The 22,345-nt window shown below is 43.2% G+C and overlaps 1 protein-coding gene across 1 annotated transcript in view; it reads left to right on the top strand.

The window, feature by feature from the left end:
- CLASP1 (cytoplasmic linker associated protein 1) overlaps nt 1–22,345 on the top strand; it is a 272,968-nt gene that overhangs the window by 192,934 nt on the left and 57,689 nt on the right. The window contains exons 24-31 of the mRNA XM_027082432.1: nt 6,442–6,545; nt 8,520–8,543; nt 9,789–10,033; nt 11,823–11,886; nt 14,279–14,281; nt 14,475–14,638; nt 18,930–19,008; nt 20,066–20,209. Coding sequence (XP_026938233.1) covers nt 6,442–6,545; nt 8,520–8,543; nt 9,789–10,033; nt 11,823–11,886; nt 14,279–14,281; nt 14,475–14,638; nt 18,930–19,008; nt 20,066–20,209 — 827 coding nt within the window. The remainder of the gene's footprint in view (nt 1–6,441; nt 6,546–8,519; nt 8,544–9,788; nt 10,034–11,822; nt 11,887–14,278; nt 14,282–14,474; nt 14,639–18,929; nt 19,009–20,065; nt 20,210–22,345) is intronic.

A 22,345-nucleotide genomic window follows, 5' to 3' on the forward strand; every position in this document is an offset into this window, starting at 1 on the left:
GGATGCAGGGCCCTCTAGACGATCACCTGACTTCGTGAGGAGATACCTGTGTGAGGTGTCCTACCTGATGGGCATGAGGGCCTGAGTGGGGCAGCTCACCTGGTCCCTGTCAGCTCTTCCACAGCAGTTCACAGCATTAGATCAGAATCCTCAAAAATCCAGGGCAGCAAGGATGATTTTTTTTCTGAGTGAACTGGTGGTGTTTCCTTTTAAGTTAAGGCTGTGTATCTATGCATCCTTGTTCACGATTTGACCTTCGAAATAACCTGTTCTATAAGTGAACAGTTCAGTCTGGTTCTTGATTATCTTGTCTCTTAGAGTTCAGTGTTTTTATTTCACGTGTACACTGCTGTTTTTGTTCCTGTCCATGGAAGCAGCCTTTGTGACCCAGCATGTGGTCTGTGGACCAGGCAAGGTGTGCTGGATTCTTGAGGTCCTCCTTGGACCCTGAGGAGCTGAGGGATCCAGTCTGATTTCCACTGAAGTGTTTTGGTGATAGCCCGGGTTGTGGACGTGTGTCATTGCTGCTACCACAGCTGGAGCTGTGGCTGCAGACATCTCCCCTTCTCACAAGCTCTGGCACCAGCGTGGTCTTCTGTGTGGTCAGGGCAGGAGTTCACATCATTTCAGCTCAGTTTTTAGACCATGACTTTTTTTCTTTCTTGTTGGGTTAAATCTGTTCATAAAACTCCTGTCCAGCAGGAACAGCACCAGTGCCCACATGTCCCTGGCACCATGCTGAGTGATCAGTGGGCATATAACCCTTGTGGGTCCTGTTCAGCCTCTGGGACTGGTATTGTCGTCCCTCTTGTCTCGATGACAAAACCAAGACCTGGGGAGTGGAGGCCGCTTCCCCAAGATCACACGGGTCTGACTTCAAAGCGTGGCTGTTCCCCTGCCTCACCTGAGGTGTCTTTCATTGGTTCCTCTGAAATGTACTAACTGCTTTCTGAGGCCTCTCCAGGCTCAGGTACAGAGAAGGTGCTTGGCCACGTTTCTGAGTCGGGATTTCCAGGTGTGGCAATGGCACCTGGGAATTCATGGATAAGTCCCAAAGGTTGCTGTGCCCCCTGGGGAGCCTCCTACGCCCTTCGGAGAGTGTGATGTTTCCTTCTTATTCTCATTCACTTTAATGTTCATTTCCTACCCCCTTTATAAGTCAGTGAGATTTTGTGTTAGTGCCCCTTTGAATCAACTTACGTAGCCAACCTTCACTTTTTAAAAGAAGAGGACAGAAGTAATTGTTTCAGTGACTACATATTGGGTTTGAGCTTGCATTTTTCTTAAAAAGTTATTTTGGACCATTTTAATGGTATGAATACATAGTGACAGTGACAGCTTTTAGGTGAGATTAAGGCTCTAGGACTCTGCTGTCAATGAGGCTTTGATGTAAGCGGGTCCACCTTGGATTCCATTGTGGGACGTTCACTTGAGAACGTGACAGAGAACTTGTTACGTGACAGATTTGCTGTAGAATATTCTGTTGAAACAGAACCAAAGGACGACTTTATAAGGAACCTTCAGATCAGGTGTTGCTTAAACATGGTTTTCAGTTTAAACTGTCAGGATACAGTACCATTGTGCTTGTACAAGAAATGAATAGTTTGCTTCAGTCTTACAAAATGTTTTGCCAGTTTCCTTATTTAGGGAAAGTGATTGTTTTGTAATACCTGTTTTAGAGCTTGCCGACTTATTTTTGTGTATCTCGAGGAATTAGGGATTTTGTCTTTCTTTTGCATGCTGGTAAAAATTTGTCCTTACTGACCAGGTAACCTTTGCTGTTCAGTACCCCTTATCCCGCAGATATGCACATTTCACAAGGTGACACGAGCTTAAGTAAATAAAATTTTATTGAAGAGTTTGGGGTTTTGCCATTTCATGACTAAGCATGTAAACGTGGGAGGATTCTGGACTCTGGCACTGCTTAGTGTCACTCTGTGAAACCTATGAACTCTCTGTGCTACAGTCACCGTGTTCTTTCCAAGTAATGATAGAAGCGTGGTTTTTTTTCTTTTTTTTTCTTTTTTCTTCTTTTGAGGTAAAGAAAAAGCCACATATTATGTGGCACTCGGGTCAATAAATTCAGGTTTGGACCCAAGCCTGTATCTCATAATTGTTTCTAAAAGTTATTCTCTCCACACGAGGATGGAGTTTGGTGTATGTTTTCTCAGACTGATGAATTGATGCGATATAATATTATGAGTACTTGCTAGCAAAATAACATTTATTAACCAGCACTGCTGCTGTTAACCACCACGGTTTATTCTGTGCCTGGTAGCGTTTCAAGTGTTTGATGTATAGTCTCTCCTAATTCTCTTAACTCCCAAGAGGAGGGTACCCTTGTTGGCCCCATTTCACAGATGAGGAACTGAGACACAGAGAGGTTTAGTACTTTGCCCAGGGCCCACACAGCTAGTTGTGATCTGACCAGGACTTGCCCCCCATATGTCACGGAGCTGGTGCTCATAACCAGAGGCCTGCAAATGCCTCTCCAAGGAAGGCTGTTAAACTTATTACAGCCAACTTTCCAACAGTTAAAACAGTGAGTTCATTAATCATTGGGATATTTCTGCAGCAGAACAGCACACATGTTGACTAGGGAAAATGGAATACAGTTGTTGAGCCCCTTTCTTTTTTTTTAAATTGATTTATATTTTACCTGTGAAGCATGAAGTCTTTTATTTCTTTTTTATTGAAGTATAGTTGATGTACAACATTGTGTTAATTTCTGCTGTACAGCAAAGTGATTCAGTTATACATACGAACGTTCTTTTTCATGTTCTTTTCCATGGTGGTTTGTCACAGTATATTGAATGGAGTTCCCTGTGCTCCACAGTGGGACCTTGTTGTGTATCCATCCTGTATATGAAAGCCCCCTTTTTGTGACTTCATTCTGTGTCTGTTGAGAGAACGTTGTGTGAACTTCTTCGCTTCTGTTTCTGGTGCATGGTCGCGTGTGCATCGCATCCTGACGGGAGGCGTGACCCATCCTGCTGCTCCGCCCCCTCGGCGCGCCCCTGGCGTCCTTCCCGTGCCCAGTCTGTGGTGGCGACGGTGGCTCCCGGGGGCAGCGTGCACCCGGGGGCAGCGTGCACCCGGGGGCAGCGTGCACCCGGGGGCAGCGTGCACCCGGGGGCAGCGTGCACCCGGGGGCGGGGGCCGCTGGGTGCACAGGCAGCCCTCCTCCTGCGCCAGCGCCCCGCATGCAGCCCCGGGGGTTGTTGGCCCTCGCTGTCCATTCGTACCCAACATCATCTCTTTCCGTGAGGAAACACGGCCGCGTCGGGAGCAGCCCCGCGTTCCCTCCGGTCTGTGGCCGCTGCTGTCTCAGGTTCTCGTGTGTTAACCCTGTGGGTGTTGCCGTTCCTTTTACCTGCAGCCTCTCGACGTCATTCCAGGTCCACTAGTGCTCTTGCCACGGCTGACTCTGTTGGGCAGTCAGGTGAACACGCGCTCATGCATGCCATGCCTGTCCACGCTCATTGTCACACGCTCATTGTCACATCTGGTTCCCATCAGTGTCCGCTAGCACTTGGCATGTATGCACCTCATATTTTCTTTCCCCCCACGATGTGCTTCTATTTTTTTTTTTAAGTTGTTGAATGTTTATGGTCCTGTTAATAGGCCGTAGATGCTTTGTAGCCAGTTTGACGACATCATTTTTCCAGTGTTCGTATTTATGTTAAAACAAAACAAAACAAAAGGATAGGGAAGCACTTCTGCCCTCCTTTCACTCCCTCCCCCAGGAAAACAGCAGCCCCAGATAGGTGTCCTGAAGGGTCCCTCGGAGGAAGTGGGGTATGGACCTCATGCAGCAGAGGCTTCCGTCTCTCAGTCTTAACTCCCAATAAAGTGTCTGTTAATGCTAGTTACTACCATCCGGTTCTAATTACTTGGAGGTACTATTTAGTGACCAGATGTCCCAGATTATAGCAAACCTCATTTCATATGTATTGAAGGAAATGGATTGTCCTAAAGCATTTATGGAAAAACAAATCACGATTAGGATAATCAAGTCAGGCCAAAGGTAGCCTTTGCAGCCTGCAGAGCCGAAACACTCCATCTCAGCCTCATTGTAACAGTACCCCAAATGCCCTGGTTAGCCTCTGGGGCAGAAAGTGAGCATACAATAATGCATCAGTTTGCCGGATTTAACTGGCATCATTTTGATACGCTAATAATCCCTAATGACTGTAGTTTTATCAACTGAGTACAAGGCATAATCTGTTAAATCAGACTGTTGATGGTGACAACTGTGACCAATTTACTGAGTTAGTGTCTCTGTTTTTCCTCTAAATGAAGCCACCTATGCATTTTATTATGTATTCTCTGATTAGGATATTCCCCTGAAGATTATGGGCCAGACTGAGGGCACAGTCATATGTATCCATCTCGTGGAAACTGGACAGTACCAGAGAGAACGTAGAGCAGATTTTGGTCTGGCGAAAACAAAAGGCTTATAAATTTTCTTAGGTCCAGACAAACATTTCCCCTTAAGATTTGAAATTCAGTTATCTACGATGTATATCAAATGATCTGCAGTCACTGTGTATGGCAAAGCTGTATGCATCTGGGAAGCACAGAATAATTGCTTTGTTCTTACAGTTTTAATTTTGTGTCTGAAAAATCAGTATTATCCCTGGAGCAAGAATTGCTGGCATGAGACCTACTTTTTTTTTTTTTTTTTTAAGATTCTGTTTTATTTACGTTTATGCTGGGTAATTTTTAAATGGCTTATAACTGAATTACTTTCATTCTGTTACTCATAAATCCCTTACTATCTACCCTTTTTTAATGGAAAAAAAAAGAGACTTGAACAAAGATCATTTATAAAACTATGTGCATAATAAATCTCAAATTTATAATGTTATTTCAGGTGATGATTTATATTCTAGAGAGAGAGAGAATTGTTTTGTGGTCTGTTTTTAGTTTATTTGGCACATTAAATCACCTTTTAAACATACACGTAATGGTGAAATTCAGTACGAGCAACAAGTGCATTAAAAAAGGGGATAGTATAACATACAATTTTTGTTTCCCTCTAAAAATTCATAACTATATAGCTTTTGATAGCAGTGTTTAAATCTTTTCCCCCTTTCTGTGGCAGTGGAAGGTATAACGTTTCGAAGCTGACAATTTAAAAAAGTTAAATAACACTTCACTTTTAGAGCTCACCAGTTTGTAGATGATGTCTTGTTACCTACCCAAAATTTTAAATATATCATTTTATAGGAAAGATCAATTATGTAAACCCGACATTAGCTTTCTTTTATTTCTTTTTTTTCCTAAATGTTTCATTACTAGAATATGGCACATGCAGAGACTTTCCTTGTCCAAACAGTGTCTTATTTGTTAACAAAGAGAAAGCATTTTTAATCTTAACATTTTTCTTCCAGAGGTTTATTATACATTATAAGAGCCTTTTACCGGACTGCTTGCTGTGAGCAGCAAGGCCTCACAAGGGCAGTGAGTCCCAAGCAGTCTCAGCACTTCTTAAGGAAGGCTGGTCAGCTTACGTAATGGGACTTTTAAAAGTTAGTCTCTTTGGACTCAGCGCTTTCACTGCCATGGGCCAGGGTTCAATCCCTGGTTGGGGAACTAAGATCCCGCAAGCTGTGCGGCCAAAAAAAAGTTAAAAAGTTAGTCTTTATTGTCCATGCTTGTTAACAGGCTTAGAATAGTTGTTTGAACTGCTAAAGTTGGAAATTGTTTTGCATTCTGTCCATTCGGTTGACACGTGTAAAGATTATCATTTAAAAATCCTTTGAGGGACTCAGGAGAAATTTATATTATCTGAATGATTAATGTTTTGCAGCAAAGATACTAGCTTTTTGTGGTGAAGATTAAAGAATTTTAATAAACTGATTTTTAAATAGCCTTTGGTGACACAGGCATCATGATGAACAAATACCTAACATTAATTGAGCTTAATAACAGTTAAACAGTAGAGACACTAATGAAAATTTGCACAGAGATCAATTTAATACATTTGTTTCAAATTTTAACTTTTTATTACACATTGCGTTAGAACTCATTGATCAAACCATGAAGCTTTCTAATCAGTTTGACCAAATGTCAGGGCCGCTAGCCTTTAGAGAGAATGCTGTATACATGAAAAGACTACCCTCATGGCCCAGCCACCTTCTATAATAAGGTCCCCCCCATGTCTCAACACTTTTCAAAAATAGACTGTCATTAAAGAACCGTTTCAGTTGTCAGGATGCTTTTTGGCACGATCGTATTAAATGTGAACAGGGTGAACCTCTGCCACTGATAATAAGCAGGTCAGGTGTAGTTGAAACTACAAGTCAGGTGCAGTGAAAATTGACTAGAGATGCTTCCGTCCTCTGTCCAGTAAGTGGGACGAGGCAGGAGCCGTCGCAAAGAAGTGAAAACACGTGAATTAAAGTGACACATCTTTTGCTTTTGTTTTTTAACTAGACCGGTTTGGGCTCGGCCAGGCAGGAAGAATACCTGGCTCTGTGAATGCCATGCGGGTTCTGAGCACCAGTGCAGATCTGGAAGCTGCTGTTGCTGATGCTTTGGTAAGAGGCACGACGTGTGTGGAGTCTCTTTGAATTACTCACCTGCGTTTTTCTGTCTTAACAGGAAGTAGTCTTCAAACCAGGTCACTAAATCATCTTTGACACTCTTTAAACTGTGTAAATTTATATTATTATGCTTTTCTTCTTAAACTGTGAACTCTGTACGTAAGTGAAAACTGGCCTTACAAGACACAGTAGCATCAAGTATGTCTTCTGTGCTCCGCAGTATCAGTGAAGTTGTGATGACATCAGGCTTCTCTGATGTCATTGGGCTTCTTCTTTTCCTTTTTTATCTTTTTTTTTTTTTCAGCATTTCCTTTATTCCCTTCTATTGCTTCTGTTGCTTTACAGGCTTTGATGGCATAGCCTAAGCATATCATTGTATAACAGTAGGTCATAGCGTTTGTGGTTTGAAAATCTTGCGTTTATTCCATTTCCCTCACTAGTTGTTCCGTATGATTTTATGTTTGTTTGTTTAAATGTGTCCTTAAGTCATTATTTACGGAAACTTTCCCAGATCTTGAGGTCAACTCTGAGGATGTGAAGCACTAGTGAAGTATGTTTTTGCACTGTTACAATGTAATATCTAAAAAAGCAACGTAAAGTGATTAGAAGTCCTTAAACTTGTGGTTATAGCAAAGAATTCCTAAGTAGAATCAGCTTGTGGTCAAATGGTCTTTTAAAGATACATTGCAGCTGGTAGTAACGCAGCCTGTTGTACTTTCTGGTTTATGTGCTCAGCATGTAAAATAGACATTCTTTAGAACTTCCCGATCTCTGGTCTTGCTTGTACTGTTTTAAGACTTGTTCTCTTCTAATGAACAAAGGTAATAACCCCGCTTTCAGACCCTGAGGTTTTAAATCAAGCCCTGTTTCATCCGATCAAAACTTTATAGCGTGTGGCCACAGTGATCAGACCCCTGAGGTTTTAAATCCAGCCGTGTTTCATCCGATCAAAACTTTCTAGTGTGTGGCTATAGGACCAGACCCTGAGGTTTTAAATCCAGCCGTGTTTCATCCAGTCAAAACTTTATAGCGTGCGGCCACAGTGATTCCAACTCTCATCCCTCCTGGCCCTCCCTCATTTATTCCTGCTCAGCCAGATTTCTCTGGCAAGCATCTGTGAGCAAGCAGTTTTCCGCTCTCCTCATGGTTTCATGGTGAGGGCTGCCCGGCCAGCTCTGTTCATCAGCCTTGTGTGCAGGAGGGCTTTTTCTGGCAGATAACTGGAGTTCAGGATAATTGCTTTAAGCAGGACTTTAACTTAAGAGTCACGAGGTGGCGCACAATTCTGTGAAGCGGTTCTTCCTTCCAAGTTGCAGCATTTGGAATCTGTTTCTTACTTATTTCGGGACTTGAAGAAGTGGGGGCCAGAGGGGTAAGAAGTGATGGATGCGCAAAGCCCTTGCTGGGTGAGACAGCACTTCGGGGGGGGGTGGGTACAGTGCCCAGAGTGCCAGGGGGCAGAGCAGGACTGGAGAGTCTGGGCTTTGCCTTCACCTGACTTGGGCTCTTCTCTGACCTCCGGCTCCCCGTACACCCCCGCTGCCCTCACTGCTACGTTTTGTCCAAACTGCTTGGTCTTTCCAAGTGACCTGCTCCAGAAGAGATAGCGCCGGGATGGTACACAGTCCTTGCTCGCAGAAAAGAAGTCCCGGGGCAGCATCTGTCCTAGGAGCAGGCGACAGAGTTAATAGCGACATTAGGGATATACCTCAGTGCTATGTGGAGAGTTTCAGCAAAGAATTCCAGCAGATACCGGAAGTTCTCATAAGAGGTGTAGGAGGGTTAGGAAATGCCATTGTGAAAGCATTCTTTGTTATTCGCTTGACACGAATCGCTTGCTAACCTGTATTTTTGGTTTGCTAAGATATGTTCTGCTGTACACTTTTGTTGCAAGAACGATCCCCACATATGCTTCTGACATAATTCTCTATGCTTTTTCCCCATCCTTCAATATTTTCCTGCCTACAGCTGTTAGGAGACTCCAGGAGCAAGGTACCAGTGCTTTAACTTTTGTTTTATGTTTTTTTTTTTCTTTTTTTTCTGTTGAGTATATTTCCTTTAGGAGCTGGTAAAAACAACAAAAAAAGTAGCATAGTGTAGAAATTCTGTTCTGAATTGTGATTTTGTGGAAACTAGTGATGCTGTTGCTAGTGATGGAACTGGTCATCTCTCACATTTGCCTCAGTGTTTTCGATATCAAGCTCTGCCCCTTTTCCTACTAGCGTTTCATTTTAGTTATTAACCTAGTTTGTGTCTCCTCTTACGTCGTTATTGATTCATGAATGGATACATTCAACATTTTGCTTATCTTAGGAACCTAGTTGATGGGTAAGTGAGATGACCATATAATTATCATCCTACCAAGGATACTTTTGAGAGTGAGAGAGGGTGCTGTTAACAATTATGCTGGGACAGTAGGTGGAAGGCAGAGCTGTCCCGGCGTACAAGTCACATTCCTAGAAAATTACATCAGTACAGTTTAAGCCAGTAGCTATTTGTTTTTCTCTTGGACAAACCGTATTTTATAAGTTTTATCTATTTTATGTAGCTGTTGCTACATTATATAGGGATTTAACTTACAGTTTTATATTCAGAGGTAAGAGAAATGAATGACATGGGTATTCTAGTCTACAGAAGGCCTATTAGTGTGGTAAAACTTTAAGTCCTTAATAAAAATGGTTTAGATCATTTAGGAATCCTTTTATGTAGGACACTCTGCCACTGACATTGCAGTGTCAGACGTTCTTAAGGAAGCATGACTATTCAAACAAATTTACTCACAGACCATGCTCAAGATAGATTGCTTTTGACTGGGAAGGGGCTGGTGGGCGCTCACACTTAACAGTGCGTCAGGTGCCGAGCCGGGTTGTTTAACATATAATTCCACTTAATCCTGACAACAAGCCTGTGAGAAGGATAATCGTTGTCATCTCAACGATGGGGAAACTGAAGCAGACAGATGAGGAGGCTTTCTGAAGTCACACAGCCAGTCTGTCTTACTGAGAAGGCCATGCACCGCGCTAGAGATCATGCTCTTTCCTCTGTGCTGTGGGCTGCTCTGCTTGTTACTCACCCTACGTCTGCTTTTCTGTTTTTACTCCCATCATCTGTAAGCGCAGGGAAAGGGCGGTGCATGTGCCTGTGTGTGTCTACGTTTAGCTCTCTGTCGTTGGTTTTGTTTGGTGAGACTCACGCCACCTGTCCGTGTCTCCCCCGACCCGTCCTTGGATCTGGCAGAAGAAGCCCGTGAGGAGGAGGTACGAGCCGTACGGGATGTATTCCGACGACGACGCCAACAGCGACGCGTCCAGCGTGTGCTCCGAGCGCTCGTATAGCTCCCGGAACGGGGGCATCCCCCACTACCTGCGCCAGACCGAGGATGTGGCCGAGGTACTCAACCACTGCGCCAGCTCCAACTGGTCCGAGCGGAAGGAGGGGCTCCTGGGCCTGCAGAACCTGCTGAAGAGCCAGAGAACACTGAGGTGAGGGCAGGAGGCCAGGCTTGTGAGCTCAGGCTGAGTCCCGTGTTGCCCTCCCGGGGCCTTACCCGGGCTCCCGTCATCTCGGGAGTTCTTAACGGAATTCCAGCCGCTGGGGCAGGCACTAAAGGTGCTGGGAGGGCTAAGTCGTGGTCCTTGCCTTCCGGAGAATTTGAAATATCCAGCAAACACTTTGTAACTGATTAGGTTTAGAAAGCATTTGGTCCCCTATGGCTTACACTTGTCTATTAGGTGTTATTTGAGAAATCTCGGTACAGTTTGCAATTTAGGTCAAAAGTAAAACAGGTCTGCAGGTTGGGACGGTTTATTACACTTTAGAGTCGCGGGTAAAATGATACCAGCCTCAGTCTAAAGTGTTTTGATCCACATAGGCGTAGGTATAGTTTATAAATATGCAGAGTAGAGAGGTACTCAAGTAGGGTACTCTGAAGCACTCTTCAGCTTTAGAATTGATTATTTTTGCTTTTTTCTTTGTTTCTATATTTCATAAATTTTCTAAAATGAGCGTGTATTACATATACCAAAAATATGTGTTTAGACCATATTTCCTCAAATCTAAGGCACCACTGACACACCATTATTTTATATCTGAGAAGAAATGCTGCTTATTAAACCATGACGGCACTAATAGGTCATTACTTATAAGATGGATCTCAAAATTACAGAGATGTTTGAACTACACTATATTATATTCTTCGGGTAACTTTTTTTAAAGCTGTATGGTGAGACTGGATAAATGTCTGTGGTCACGGATGGCTCCGCAAAGCCACGGGAGCATTGACTGATGAATCACTGGGCTTCAAGCGCAGCTGTCCAGTCAGTCTGGCCCCTGCCTTATTCCTTCCTGCCGCCTTCCCTCCCCACCCCCTGGCCCCCCTTGTTCTCTTCTGTGCATGCGTCAGGAGAAGTTTCACCACATGCGCTCTGAAGTGCAGGTCCTCTCTGGTGCTCTAGTGACCTGTCAAAAAACAGAAAAAAGGATTTGCTGTCATCATTCGTCAAGAATCTGCTCAATTCTCGTGGCCCCAGTTTCTTGATTCTTAGTGTTCACCAAGTATCCATTGAATAATCTCTAGAAATCTGTTGATTAGCGTTGGTCTGATCTAGATTTCATTGTTAGCAATGTTAAAGGATCACCCAACCTGAGAGGGATGATTTGGGGAAGAAGGTGAGTCTTTCTAATGAAACCTCGAAGCAGAAATGGGATTCAGTAGTACAGTTCAGGGTAAGAAAAGTCACAGGGGCACCGACATGAAATGCGTGTTTGCTTTGTCCCAGGCACGGTTGCAGGTAGGGTGTATTCTTTAATCCTTTTAGCAGTTCACTGAAATGGATACAAAGATATCAGAGTACTTTGGCTCTAGCAGAACTGAGATTAAAATCCAGGTCTGTCTGACCCCGAAGCACATGCTTTTCCTAGTTGATCCCATTGCCTTTCATTTGTGGTGGTGGAAACACACCTGCAACGAGGTGAGCGGGATGTGGCTCATGGCTTTGCCACGCCCACATGTGTGAACTCAGGTGATCACGCTCTGAGAGTCAGTTTCATTTTAGAATGAGAGCAAGATGATCGTGATTTTTTTATTCCTGTGCAGTTCCATCATAAATTAAAATTTAGATAATTGATTTGTGAAGAAAGGACTTTGTTATATAAAAATTATATAAAAGTTATGTAGTGGAACGAAATAAAAGGATTTTGAGAAGCTGTAACTAATTTCAGTACGGGCTTATTAAATATTAAATTTATTTATTTCTATTTTGTTTCCTCTAGTCGGGTGGAGTTGAAAAGATTGTGTGAGATTTTCACCCGAATGTTTGCTGACCCTCACAGCAAGGTAAGGTCTGGGGAACCTGCCCACTTGTGTTCCTCTCTGCATGTCTGTGTGGGCCGCATAATACACGACTTCAGAGTGGGATACCAGACCCGCAGCACAGTGTAGACCTTACAGACTGAACCCCAATTTCAGCAATAGTTTGTTATGGCTTCTGAAAACAGAATTCTTAGAAACTTCCAATGTCCATACGACATCAAGTTAAATAAAGTGTGTTTCAAGTAAGGGTTCCCGTGGAGAGAATGAGATGTAGTCTTTTACTTATTCAGCAAATATTTTTGCATACTTAGCCAAATGGTGGGCTGGGTGCTAGGATGTAACAGTGTGTTATAATATAATGCCTTCCTGAAAAAAGTTACAGTAGTGAAGAAAATAATCAAGTTATGTAATTTTTTTTTTTTTTTGGGTACCCATGTAGAATTTGTCTATATGGGACAAGATAGACAAATGGAAGCATTTATAAAATGGATTTACTGAAGAACCACATTAAGTATTTCTCCAGACACCAATAGAATTGCCGCCTCTAAGAATTTGCTGGATGGTGGTCACTTAGCTGGTGCCTACACCTCCTGGGGACCGGAGGAGGACTGCCTTTTGACAAGGACTCCCTGCTGAGGGGAGAGCACCCAGGAGTGAGGGACAGGCCCTTTCTAGGAGTGGAGCTGAGAGCGGGACCCTTGACAAAAGTTCACTTGGAGTTTAGATTGTAAATAAATACCATTTTTTGGGAGGAAGGCTTTGCAGGCTGTTGCTGTTCGATGGTTTTAGAGAAAGAAAAAACAGAGGAATGAAGATATCGGGAAAGTTAAAGGGTAAAGGACAGAAACTAAAGTAGAAATTGAGGGAACCAGAAATCAGCACCAGCAAATCTTAAATGCTTGATGTGCAAGACTTAACTGTCTTACACTATCATTTTCCTAGTAAAAATGGCCTCTTCTAAATAAATCCTCCTGGGAGAAAGAAATCTGTGGTGGCCAGAAAGTCTAGCCAGTTACTGTGATCCCCCTTCTTTTCCTACACTTTCGTCCTCACAGGAATTGTCCGTGAAGTGTCAATCATCCATCCATCCGTGCAGTCATTCAGCATTCACTGAGCACCCACTCTTGGCTAGGGATACAGAAAACAACACAGGACCCCTCCCTGCCTCTTGAAATGCTCACGGGAGCATAGAAGAATGAATGCAGGGGTGCTCCTTTTTGGGGCGGGGGCAACAGTTCTCCTCAATATTGGTCTTAAAGCATGTCTTAAAATTCCTGTTATGACCCTCACAGCAAGGTTGACATTCACAAACGTTGAGTTTAAGGACCAGGTAGATATCCAAAGATATAATTATCAAGATTTTCTCTAAGATAGTATTAAAAGCAGTAAGATTTAAAGCATAAGCATAAGGTTTGTAAGATGTATAGCATCAGGGATATTAGATGGATTTGGACATTGATGAAATTTCTATTACCTGTCACCTCTAGATTGCTGATTCAGAACCAGAATGTGAGGATAAAGAAGGAAATTTGTTTCCATCAGAAGGCTCTTGTACAGTGAGTTTGCAGGTCTCAGTTTAGTAAATATTTGCTAGCTGCCTTTGTGCTAAGCCAGGAATCCCACAGCTGGGGCTCATTGACTTCTTTCTGAGCTGTCTCACGGGAGACCCCTGGTGGTTAATGTTGCTGAGCTAGAACTGAGTAGGTCTGCGATAGCCGGGTTGTCCCAGGAGAGCAGGACGCATTTACCAAGTAGGGTGCGCAGTGCCACCGCTAACCTCTCTGAGACTGGTTCAGGGGTGATCCACCGTGAGCTCTGTCTCACCGTAGGGAGCAGTGGTGATCACACAGCAGCGTGAGGATTATGTCAACTGTCGGTGTCTTTCATCCCAAGCCATAATCTTTTATAAAGATTGGTATGGCTCTTGTAATATCTTTTCATAAAGATAATACTTTATAATATCTGACCGGGCATACATCAAAATAGATGACTGAAATGAAAAGCAATACATATGCAAGTTTTTTTTCCCCTCATCCTGTAATAGTTTTTGTTGAATGCTAGGTGATGAGCAATAATAGTATAGAATTATGATGGTTAAAAGGTTTTTTAAAGAAAAAGAGGGAGAGAGAAAGGAAAGAGAGAGAGAGGGAGAGAGGGAGGAAGGAAGGAGGGAAGGAAAGGAAAAAGGAAAGGAAAGGAAGGAAAGACCTCCAGGATTAGACTCATATTTTCAGCAAAGTTAATTTCTCTCTGTACTGAATTTTCAAGGCATGTAGAGGGAGGGGAGAGTTACTTCGTCAGTTTGTAGCCTTTTCAGGCCTTTTAAGAAACTGCATGAAACTTGTATGACTTCACTGTGGACTAACATGGAATCTGTTTCGTTGCATGGCCTGGTTTGCGGTGGAATTCACACCAGAGAGTAAGTTCCGACCCCTTTTCCTTTATCTGTTCTTGTTACTGCGTTTGCCTCCTATGCCATGTCCAGTTGTGGACAGTGTCAACCCCAGTTATGATTCTGGACAAAGCCAAGATGGGCATTTTTATCATTTTGGAGACTTGGGAGGAAATCATGAATTAAATATGTGAAATACTTGGTTTCCATTTGTGTCTAGGTTTTCAGTATGTTTTTGGAGACTCTTGTGGATTTTATAATAATTCATAAGGATGACTTGCAAGACTGGCTTTTTGTTCTTCTCACACAATTGCTTAAGAAAATGGGAGCAGATTTGCTTGGATCTGTGCAAGCGAAAGTTCAGAAGGCTCTCGACGTCACAAGGCAAGTGTTTGGGGGCAAGATCGTTTTTTCCCACCTTTTGAGGTAAAACTGACATACAACATTGTGTAAGTTTTAAGTGCATAATGTGAGCATTTGGTACATGTATATATTGCTAAATGATTACTGCAGTGTCAGTTAACACATCCTTCACCTCACATAATTACCATTTTTTGTTGCTTATGTGGTAAAAGCAGTCAAGATATGTTCTCTTAGCAAGTGTTATAACTGTAACGGGAAGTTTGTACCCTTTGACCAACATCTCCCCATTTCCCTCACCCCACTAGGCTCTGGCAGCCACCATTCTACTCTTTGTTTCCATGGGTTTGACTTTTTTTTTTTTTTTAAAGATTCCACATATAAGTGATATGTAGTATTTGTCTTTCTCTATCTGGCTTGTCTCACTTAGCACGATGCCCTCAAGTTTCATCCATGTTGTCACAAGTGGCATGATTTCCTTCTCTTTTATGACTGAATAATATTCCATTTATATTACACCACATTTTCTTTATCCGTTCATCCATCAACACACTTAGGTTGTTTCCATGTCTTGGCTGTTGTGAATATGGGGTTCACTTGCTGCAGTGAACATGGGGTCGGATATCTCTTTGAGATACTGATTTCATTTCCTTCGGATATATACCTAGCAGTGGGGTTGCTGGCTCATATGGTCGTTCTATTTTTTTTTTCTTTTTTTTCCTTTTTTTTGGCTGCGCCACGTGGCTTGCGGGATCTCAGTTCCCTGACCAGGGGTTGAACGTGGGCCACAGCACGTTCTGCGTCCTAACCGATAGGCCACCAGGGAATTCGCTAGTTCTAATTTTTTTGTGGAACCTCCATACCGTTTTCCGTAGCGGCTGCACCAATTTTCATTCCCACCAGCATTTGTTATCTCTTGTCTTTTTGATGATGGCCATTCTAACAGGTGTGAGGTGATACCTCATTGTAGTTTTTATTTGCATTTCTCTAATAATTAGTGATGTTGAGCACCTTTTCATGTACTTGTTGGCCATTTGTATGTCCTCTTTGGGAAAATGTCTACTGGTGGGGCGGGGGCACTAGACCATTTTGATACTAAGAGAGTCTTTGTAGGTGGTTTCTTGTCATTTTGTTACCTGTGGCTTTTGTCACCCAGTTGAATATCTACTTTCTTACTTAATTCCCACATTCTCTTATTAACATATATGTTGAAATATTCCAACAATGCATGAGATGAAATGCCCATATCTTCCTTGAGTTGACATTATTTTTGTGAATGCCTAAGACAAATGTAAAAAAAAGAAAAAAAAACATTGAAAATTGGTTCTCTTCTCTTTAAAAAACACTTTAGAATATTTATGAGCATCCTTCTGAAGACCTTAGTATTTTTACGACTTCAGCCTCTTGTAAGGCACACTAGGAATATTTCTGTTCATGTGTGGTATAGGGTTCCTGTTCATCCAGGAATAGTTTCTATTAACAGTTCATTGGCTAGAGATGATAACACACTTACAATATTTGTAGCCCATCTGGCCTTTATGAGAAAAGAAAAGCTACTGAGACTCAGAAAAAGTGTAAAAAAACTGACTCTGTGCCATTATTGTTTGGAAACAAACTTCTGACCTTTGCCTGTGCAATAGTAAATCCTCGACACAGAAGTGATAGAAATTGAAGGATCTCAGAAGATGGTTCGCAGTAATGTCTTGGTTGTGATTTGGTGGATGACGGAGGGGAATGTGTCAGATTGCTGAATTTTTAAAAGAATAAACAGATGTCTCCAGGTCACTCAGAGAATCATCATCAGCATAGTAACTTTTATATGACCCGTTACTGCAAACTGGGATATGAGTAGGTATCATAGAATTGTCAAAATGGAAGGACCTTTCTCATTTCATTATAAAATTAGGAAACAGAGAGTACCTTGACACACCCGGAGCCCCACTTCCTGCGCGTGGCAGCCCGGGAGCCAGCATCCAGGAGAGCCGGCTGTCACTCTGTTGTGTGTCCTGTGGTCGCCGGCTGGCCTGCGGGAGTGTGGAGGGCATCACACTGCCCCGTCATTGTCCCCTGCGCTTGCATCTGTTAGATGTCTGTGGCTGCCAAGCCTACATTTGTTCCTCTACACTGTGATGCCAGCTTTTCTTTTGGTCCCCGACCCTGGAGATCTGTGTAATTTGTGCTGCTATAGAATTTTATTATCCAAGTAGATTTCCCTTTAGATTTTCAGTGAACTCACTGTAATGTACTGTATTTGCAGTAAGGCTTTCAGGCACCATCCCTCCTGTGGGTGACTAAGTGTAGTGCAGTTGGGGGACAGTCCTCTACACCAGTGGATTCCTCACAGTTTGGCCAGAGGTTGACTAGAGAGGCTGAGCTGACGCAGCTGATGATACACGAGCGATGTAAACAGCAGGGCTGTTACGCGAGAGGCTGGGGAGCTGCGGTGAGTTGTGGTCACAGGGGATGTGGGCCCAGTGGTCCAGGCTTTTCAAGAAAGGTCAGAAATGTGGATTAAGGCAAGATATTCCAAGATATATTTTTTTAAAATGACACTGTGAAAGCCAAGGAAAACATTTGTAAGCCAGACTTTAGCCTGTAGATTGCTTCCTTAATTTAGGTGAATTTATGAATGACAGAAGATCCATTTCAGAGTTTTAGGGATGATGGAAATATTACGATTATATTTCTGATCTTTGGTGATTAAGGGAAATAACTGTGCCCTCCTGTTAGTTTTCCTGGATGCCTCATTCCTTTAAGAACCCTCTTCTGGGGAATTCCCTGGCCTAGGTCCCCAAGGCATATGTCCCTTTTTCTCGGCAGCTGGGATGTTTAGCTCTTTCAGCTTATCTAGGATTGTGAGTACCGAGGGCGTCTCAGTGGTGGCTGAGAGCTGTTCCTCAGGTGATAGAACTGATTGTGAATCTGCCTCAGTTTCCTTTCCTTTGGCTGCGCTCGACAGCAGGGCGCAGCTCCAGCTTAAATACACCCATTGCTCAGATGTATTCTCCATCCTCCCTTTGCTGTAGAAGAAAGGAGAGGTGTTCTGTGTGTGGTTTGTTTCTTTGATGTGTGGCCAGTATGAGTCACTTAAATCATATATACTAAGATGCGCTTTGCTTCCAGAGGTGGTCCTCAGAGCTTCCTGGATACAAATAGATGTGGGAGAAAAGGATGTGCTGTTGGTCAGGTTTACTTTTTATTAGTAATTATGATGGTGGTACTACTAGTAACAGTATGTGCCACACACTTTATGTTTTTCTTATATTATTTCATTTAAATTTCAAATCAGTTCTGTAATCTGAAAGATTTGAACCTGCGTCCCTTTTCTTTCTACTATCCTTACGTACACTGAGAATCGTCTCTGAGGGAGTCTAAAAGAAAGTGATGCAGTCACTCAGCCTCAACTGGAATAGATCTTTGCGTTGCATTATCTTTCCTGTTAGCATGGAAGGGACCTCTGCATTAGGCACAAGGGCTCCTTCAGGCAATTGTAAACTCATGCTAGTAATTGTGGCTTTTTAAGGGAGAGGGCGCTAACTTTCGCTCGCCAAGAGCCCTCAGGGTTACTCAGTTGGATCAAAAATGTGAGAGGACCACGAGAAATGAGATGAGTCACAGGCGAGAAGTGGAGCCGGAGTGGGACTCCTAGGGTCCCAGGCTCCTGTGTGTGTCTGTAGCTGGAGAGGGGTGTCTCTGGGTGAGTGTCCCACGGCGCTCTTCTGTGGTGACCGCACAAAGCCAGCTTACGGGCGGTTACCCAGCGAGGACCCCAGGAGCTGTGCAGGCAGCTTCAGCAAGGGCAGCTGCAAGCAGCCTCATCGGGATGTAAAAGTTAGATTTGGGCGATGGAAGTGTTTCTCATGTGAGCAGTATTCCGAAAGGTACCTGGAAAGAAGACGAGCAGATCCCAAGAAGGCCAGCAGACATTCATTGCTCAGTTTATGTGTTTCAAGACTTTTAACAAGATTTCCCCTTTTCTAAATTTTCTAGGGAATTCCCTGGCGGTCTGGTGGTTAGGACTCGGTGCTCTCAAGCGCTGGGCCCGGGTTCCATCTCTGTTCCGGGAGCTAAGATCCCGTGCGCCATGCGGTGCAGCCAAACAAAAATCAAAACAAAAAAGAAATGTTTTCTATGTAATGTGTATTGCTTTAGTATTTACATGAAATGAAAAGTAATATTTAAAAAATATAAACATGCTTGCTTTTTACATATGTTAGAGGAATCTATAATAGTGTATTTTTGTTTCTTATATGATTTTACATTGTTTTTTGTAATAAGTCTTTCTTTTAAAATACTTTTTTTTTTTTAAACCTAGGGACTCCTTTCCATTTGATCAGCAGTTTAACATTTTGATGAGATTTATTGTGGATCAAACCCAAACTCCTAACCTCAAGGTCGGTAACTATTTGTCATTATAGTTCAACCTCTAGAAGTCAAATTTGCTTAAAATATACTTGTTTATACATGACTCATATTTGGCTATTGTGAGTAAATCTGCTGTAAGCAACATGTTTCCATTTCTCTTGGTTCAGTACATAGTAGAGAAGTTGCTGGTTTATTGGGTAGGGACATGCTTAACTTTATTTTAAACTGCCGAAATGGTTATGTCAGATTATATTCCTACCAGCGGTGTCTGAGAACTCCAGTTTCTCCACATCCTTACCAACATTTGGGCATTATTACAGTGTTTCACATTAATATTTAATGTAGAGAATTTTGATGTGTTAAAATAGGTATCTTATTGGAATGTTTTTAATATTAACGTCGTAACACGTGAAAAATGAATTGGCATGTTTTATAAACATCATACCCATAAGAATGAACTAATGGTATTTGAAGGAGGATGTGCTCCTTTGAATGACATCAGGTACATTGTCTGTTCTTTGATCACTAATTTTGCTGAGGTTTTTAGGAGAGGCCCAATAAATAACAACCCTTTTCTCCTGATGTCAAAACCAAGTGAGACCTTGGTGGGGAAGTTAGAGCAGAATTATTGAATTATTGAAGGTAATTATTGAATTACCTTCAGTGCTGCCTTGCAAGACCTGGCCTAGAGTGGCTGAAAAATAAAACTCACACAGAGTTGTACTTGCCCCGCGGTCGGTGGCAGAGCTGGAGGTCCCCCTGGTGCCTCCACCCCTCACCCCAGCGGGGGCTCCTGCCCGGCACGTGTCTTGCGGCGTCTGTGAGGAGCAGAGCCTGCCTTCTCTGCAGGCCCGGCAGTCACAGAGGGAAGGGGATTAGGCTGCAGGCCTCCCTTCTGTTCCCAGGCTTCCCTGTTAGTCATCTCATGCTTTTTCACTGCTGGAGGGCCCCTGCATGTAGGAACATAAATCCAGGAGAAAGGTGGTGTCCCCTCAGTAGTGTGTTCTTTTCTCTGAGCACCAGTTAAGAGTTCTGTTCAAAGATTTATAAAGTGTACCTACTGTTTATAATTGCTGGATCTTTCAGGTCAAAGTTGCAATCCTGAAGTACATCGAGTCTCTCGCTAGGCAGATGGACCCAACAGATTTCATAAACTCTAGTGAGACAAGGCTTGCTGTTTCTAGAATTATAACCTGGACGACAGAACCAAAGAGTTCAGACGTGAGAAAGGTATGTCCTTAGGCACGTGTCACGAAGAGGCATTTATGGGAACTTGTAAACCACCCACAAGCCTACACGCAAACCACTATCGCTCCTTTTCTAGGAAACCAAGGCTCTGCTCCTGTCCCTCCAGCTCCGTCTAGTTGCAGCCTTTGAAGATCAAAATGAAAATCTGAAATCTTGTATCATGGGAGACACCCTGATACCAAGATGTTGTGTTGTTGCTTTTTTTTTTTTTTCAATCACCTGAAGAGAAATATTTGCTATTTTCTTCTGAAATGGCACGTTGAAAGGCATATAACACAGTGGAGGGAGCACGGGACCCTGTTATTTCTATTCTTAGGTAGTATTCTGCCTTAGGACTACTATGAAGATGAATTCATATATGTTAAAAGCATGATCCATTCCTGACAGGTTATAAGCACACAGGAAGTGTAAGTTGTCGCCCTCTTCGTTGGTTCTATTATTCTCTTCCTGTCAGTGTCCTGTTCTTCTACACTTGAGTTTCACACATGGCCATTGTTCTTTTACTTTATATATAAACAAGCTAGCCTTTCAAAGTTACTGATAAAAACCAGATTTCTTAGTTCTGGTTTCAGACTAAAAGTACTTGATTTTGGTTATTTGTATGTAATCGTGAACCTTGCTTTTTTTTTTTTTCTTTTCTTTTTTCCCCGTAGTATACTCCTTCCACCGCCATCCGTGCCAAAATAGTCCTTTGGCCTTGGGGTAGAGTTGGTAACGTGGACCACTTGGGTCGAGGCAGGGTTAAGGATGATTCCAAGAGGTAGTTAGCGAGGTTGTTGTGGTTCCAAATGCCCCTGAACACCTAGCTCCTGCTCTAATGGAATCCAAGGAAGGGAACCAAAGAACCACCTGCAGGGTTTCTTTGGGAAGGTCACAGCCAGTGTAATTCTCCAGCCATTGTACAGTAATAAACTAAGTTGTCCAAGGTCAAAGAAACAAGGATGAATTTTATTAAAGCACTCATTCAAAATTACTGTTCTAATAGTAAATAATATTTTTGATTTATGATCTGTTTGTAAAATGTTTCAATATTTATTGAAAGAGCATTTCACTGGCAACCTTCAATTTAACCATTAAGCCTCTTTGGGACTCGGGAGGTGGTGGCATGATTTGGTTGATGGGAACGTCAGAAAGATATTTGTGTTCCAGTTTTCAAAGTCACAGATCAACCAAGAACTACAAGAGCCCAAGTACAGCTTCCTATCTTTCGTCATAGCACGTTGAGTACGTGTGTCTATATGAGTATGTGTTTTTGTAATTGAAGGTTACTGAAGCGTTCCCTCCCATGGGGCTGGAAGATGTTTTAGACATGCACGTTATTATCATGATTAGGGCCCGTATGGGAACAGCCAGCTTTGGTCATTATGGCTACTTTCTCTGGACGTGCACATTAAACATTTGAGCTGGATTTATTGTCCTAACCTTTCTAATCAGGACACTAGAGGAATGTTTTTCCTTGAGTTATCTAGCCTGGGGCATCAAAACACTGCCTCCAGTGTCTGCCCGCAGGTCTTCCCCTTCCCCATTGTGAGGACTGCCAAACACCCCACCTTCAGGCCGAGGTCGAACCTGGCCTCCGGGACAGTAATCGCGGCCCCTCAGAGGTAGCTGAAAAGCTTTACGTCAGTAGTTCTCAGTCCTGGCTGCAATGAAAACTAACCTAGATGGCTGTGCTCTCCCCGCAGTCACTTGACTTCACTGGTGCAGAGTGCAGCGTGGACGTTGCTCTGTGTCTGGTCGGGGCTCCTTCCACTCTTGGCTGATCTTTAATGCAGTGTTGAGGCCCATCAGTTTAGACCGTTCCCCTGGGACTGAACCTCAGGCACGCAGGCTGCTGACGTAGTCTTGACCTGGTTGCCGCTAATTCTCTCGGGGCCCAGCCTGGGCCCTGGGTGTCTTCAGGGCGAGGCCTGGCCCTGCCGTTCCCCGTGCCTCCTCCACCTCTCCGCTTTTGTTCACCCTGCATGCTCAGCACCTAGCACAAGACCTGTAAAACAAAGTAGGCATTTAGTAAGTATTTTCAGTGAATTAATGAATGATAAATACCCAAAGAGAGGGCTTCCCTGGTGGCGCGGTGGTTGAGGGTCCGCCTGCCGATGCAGGGGATGCGGGTTCGTG

This window comes from Aethalodelphis obliquidens, unplaced genomic scaffold, assembly GCF_003676395.1.
Source record: "Aethalodelphis obliquidens isolate GAN/ISIS:26980383/991018 unplaced genomic scaffold, ASM367639v1 scaffold47, whole genome shotgun sequence".
NCBI classification, from domain to species: Eukaryota; Metazoa; Chordata; class Mammalia; order Artiodactyla; family Delphinidae; genus Aethalodelphis; species Aethalodelphis obliquidens.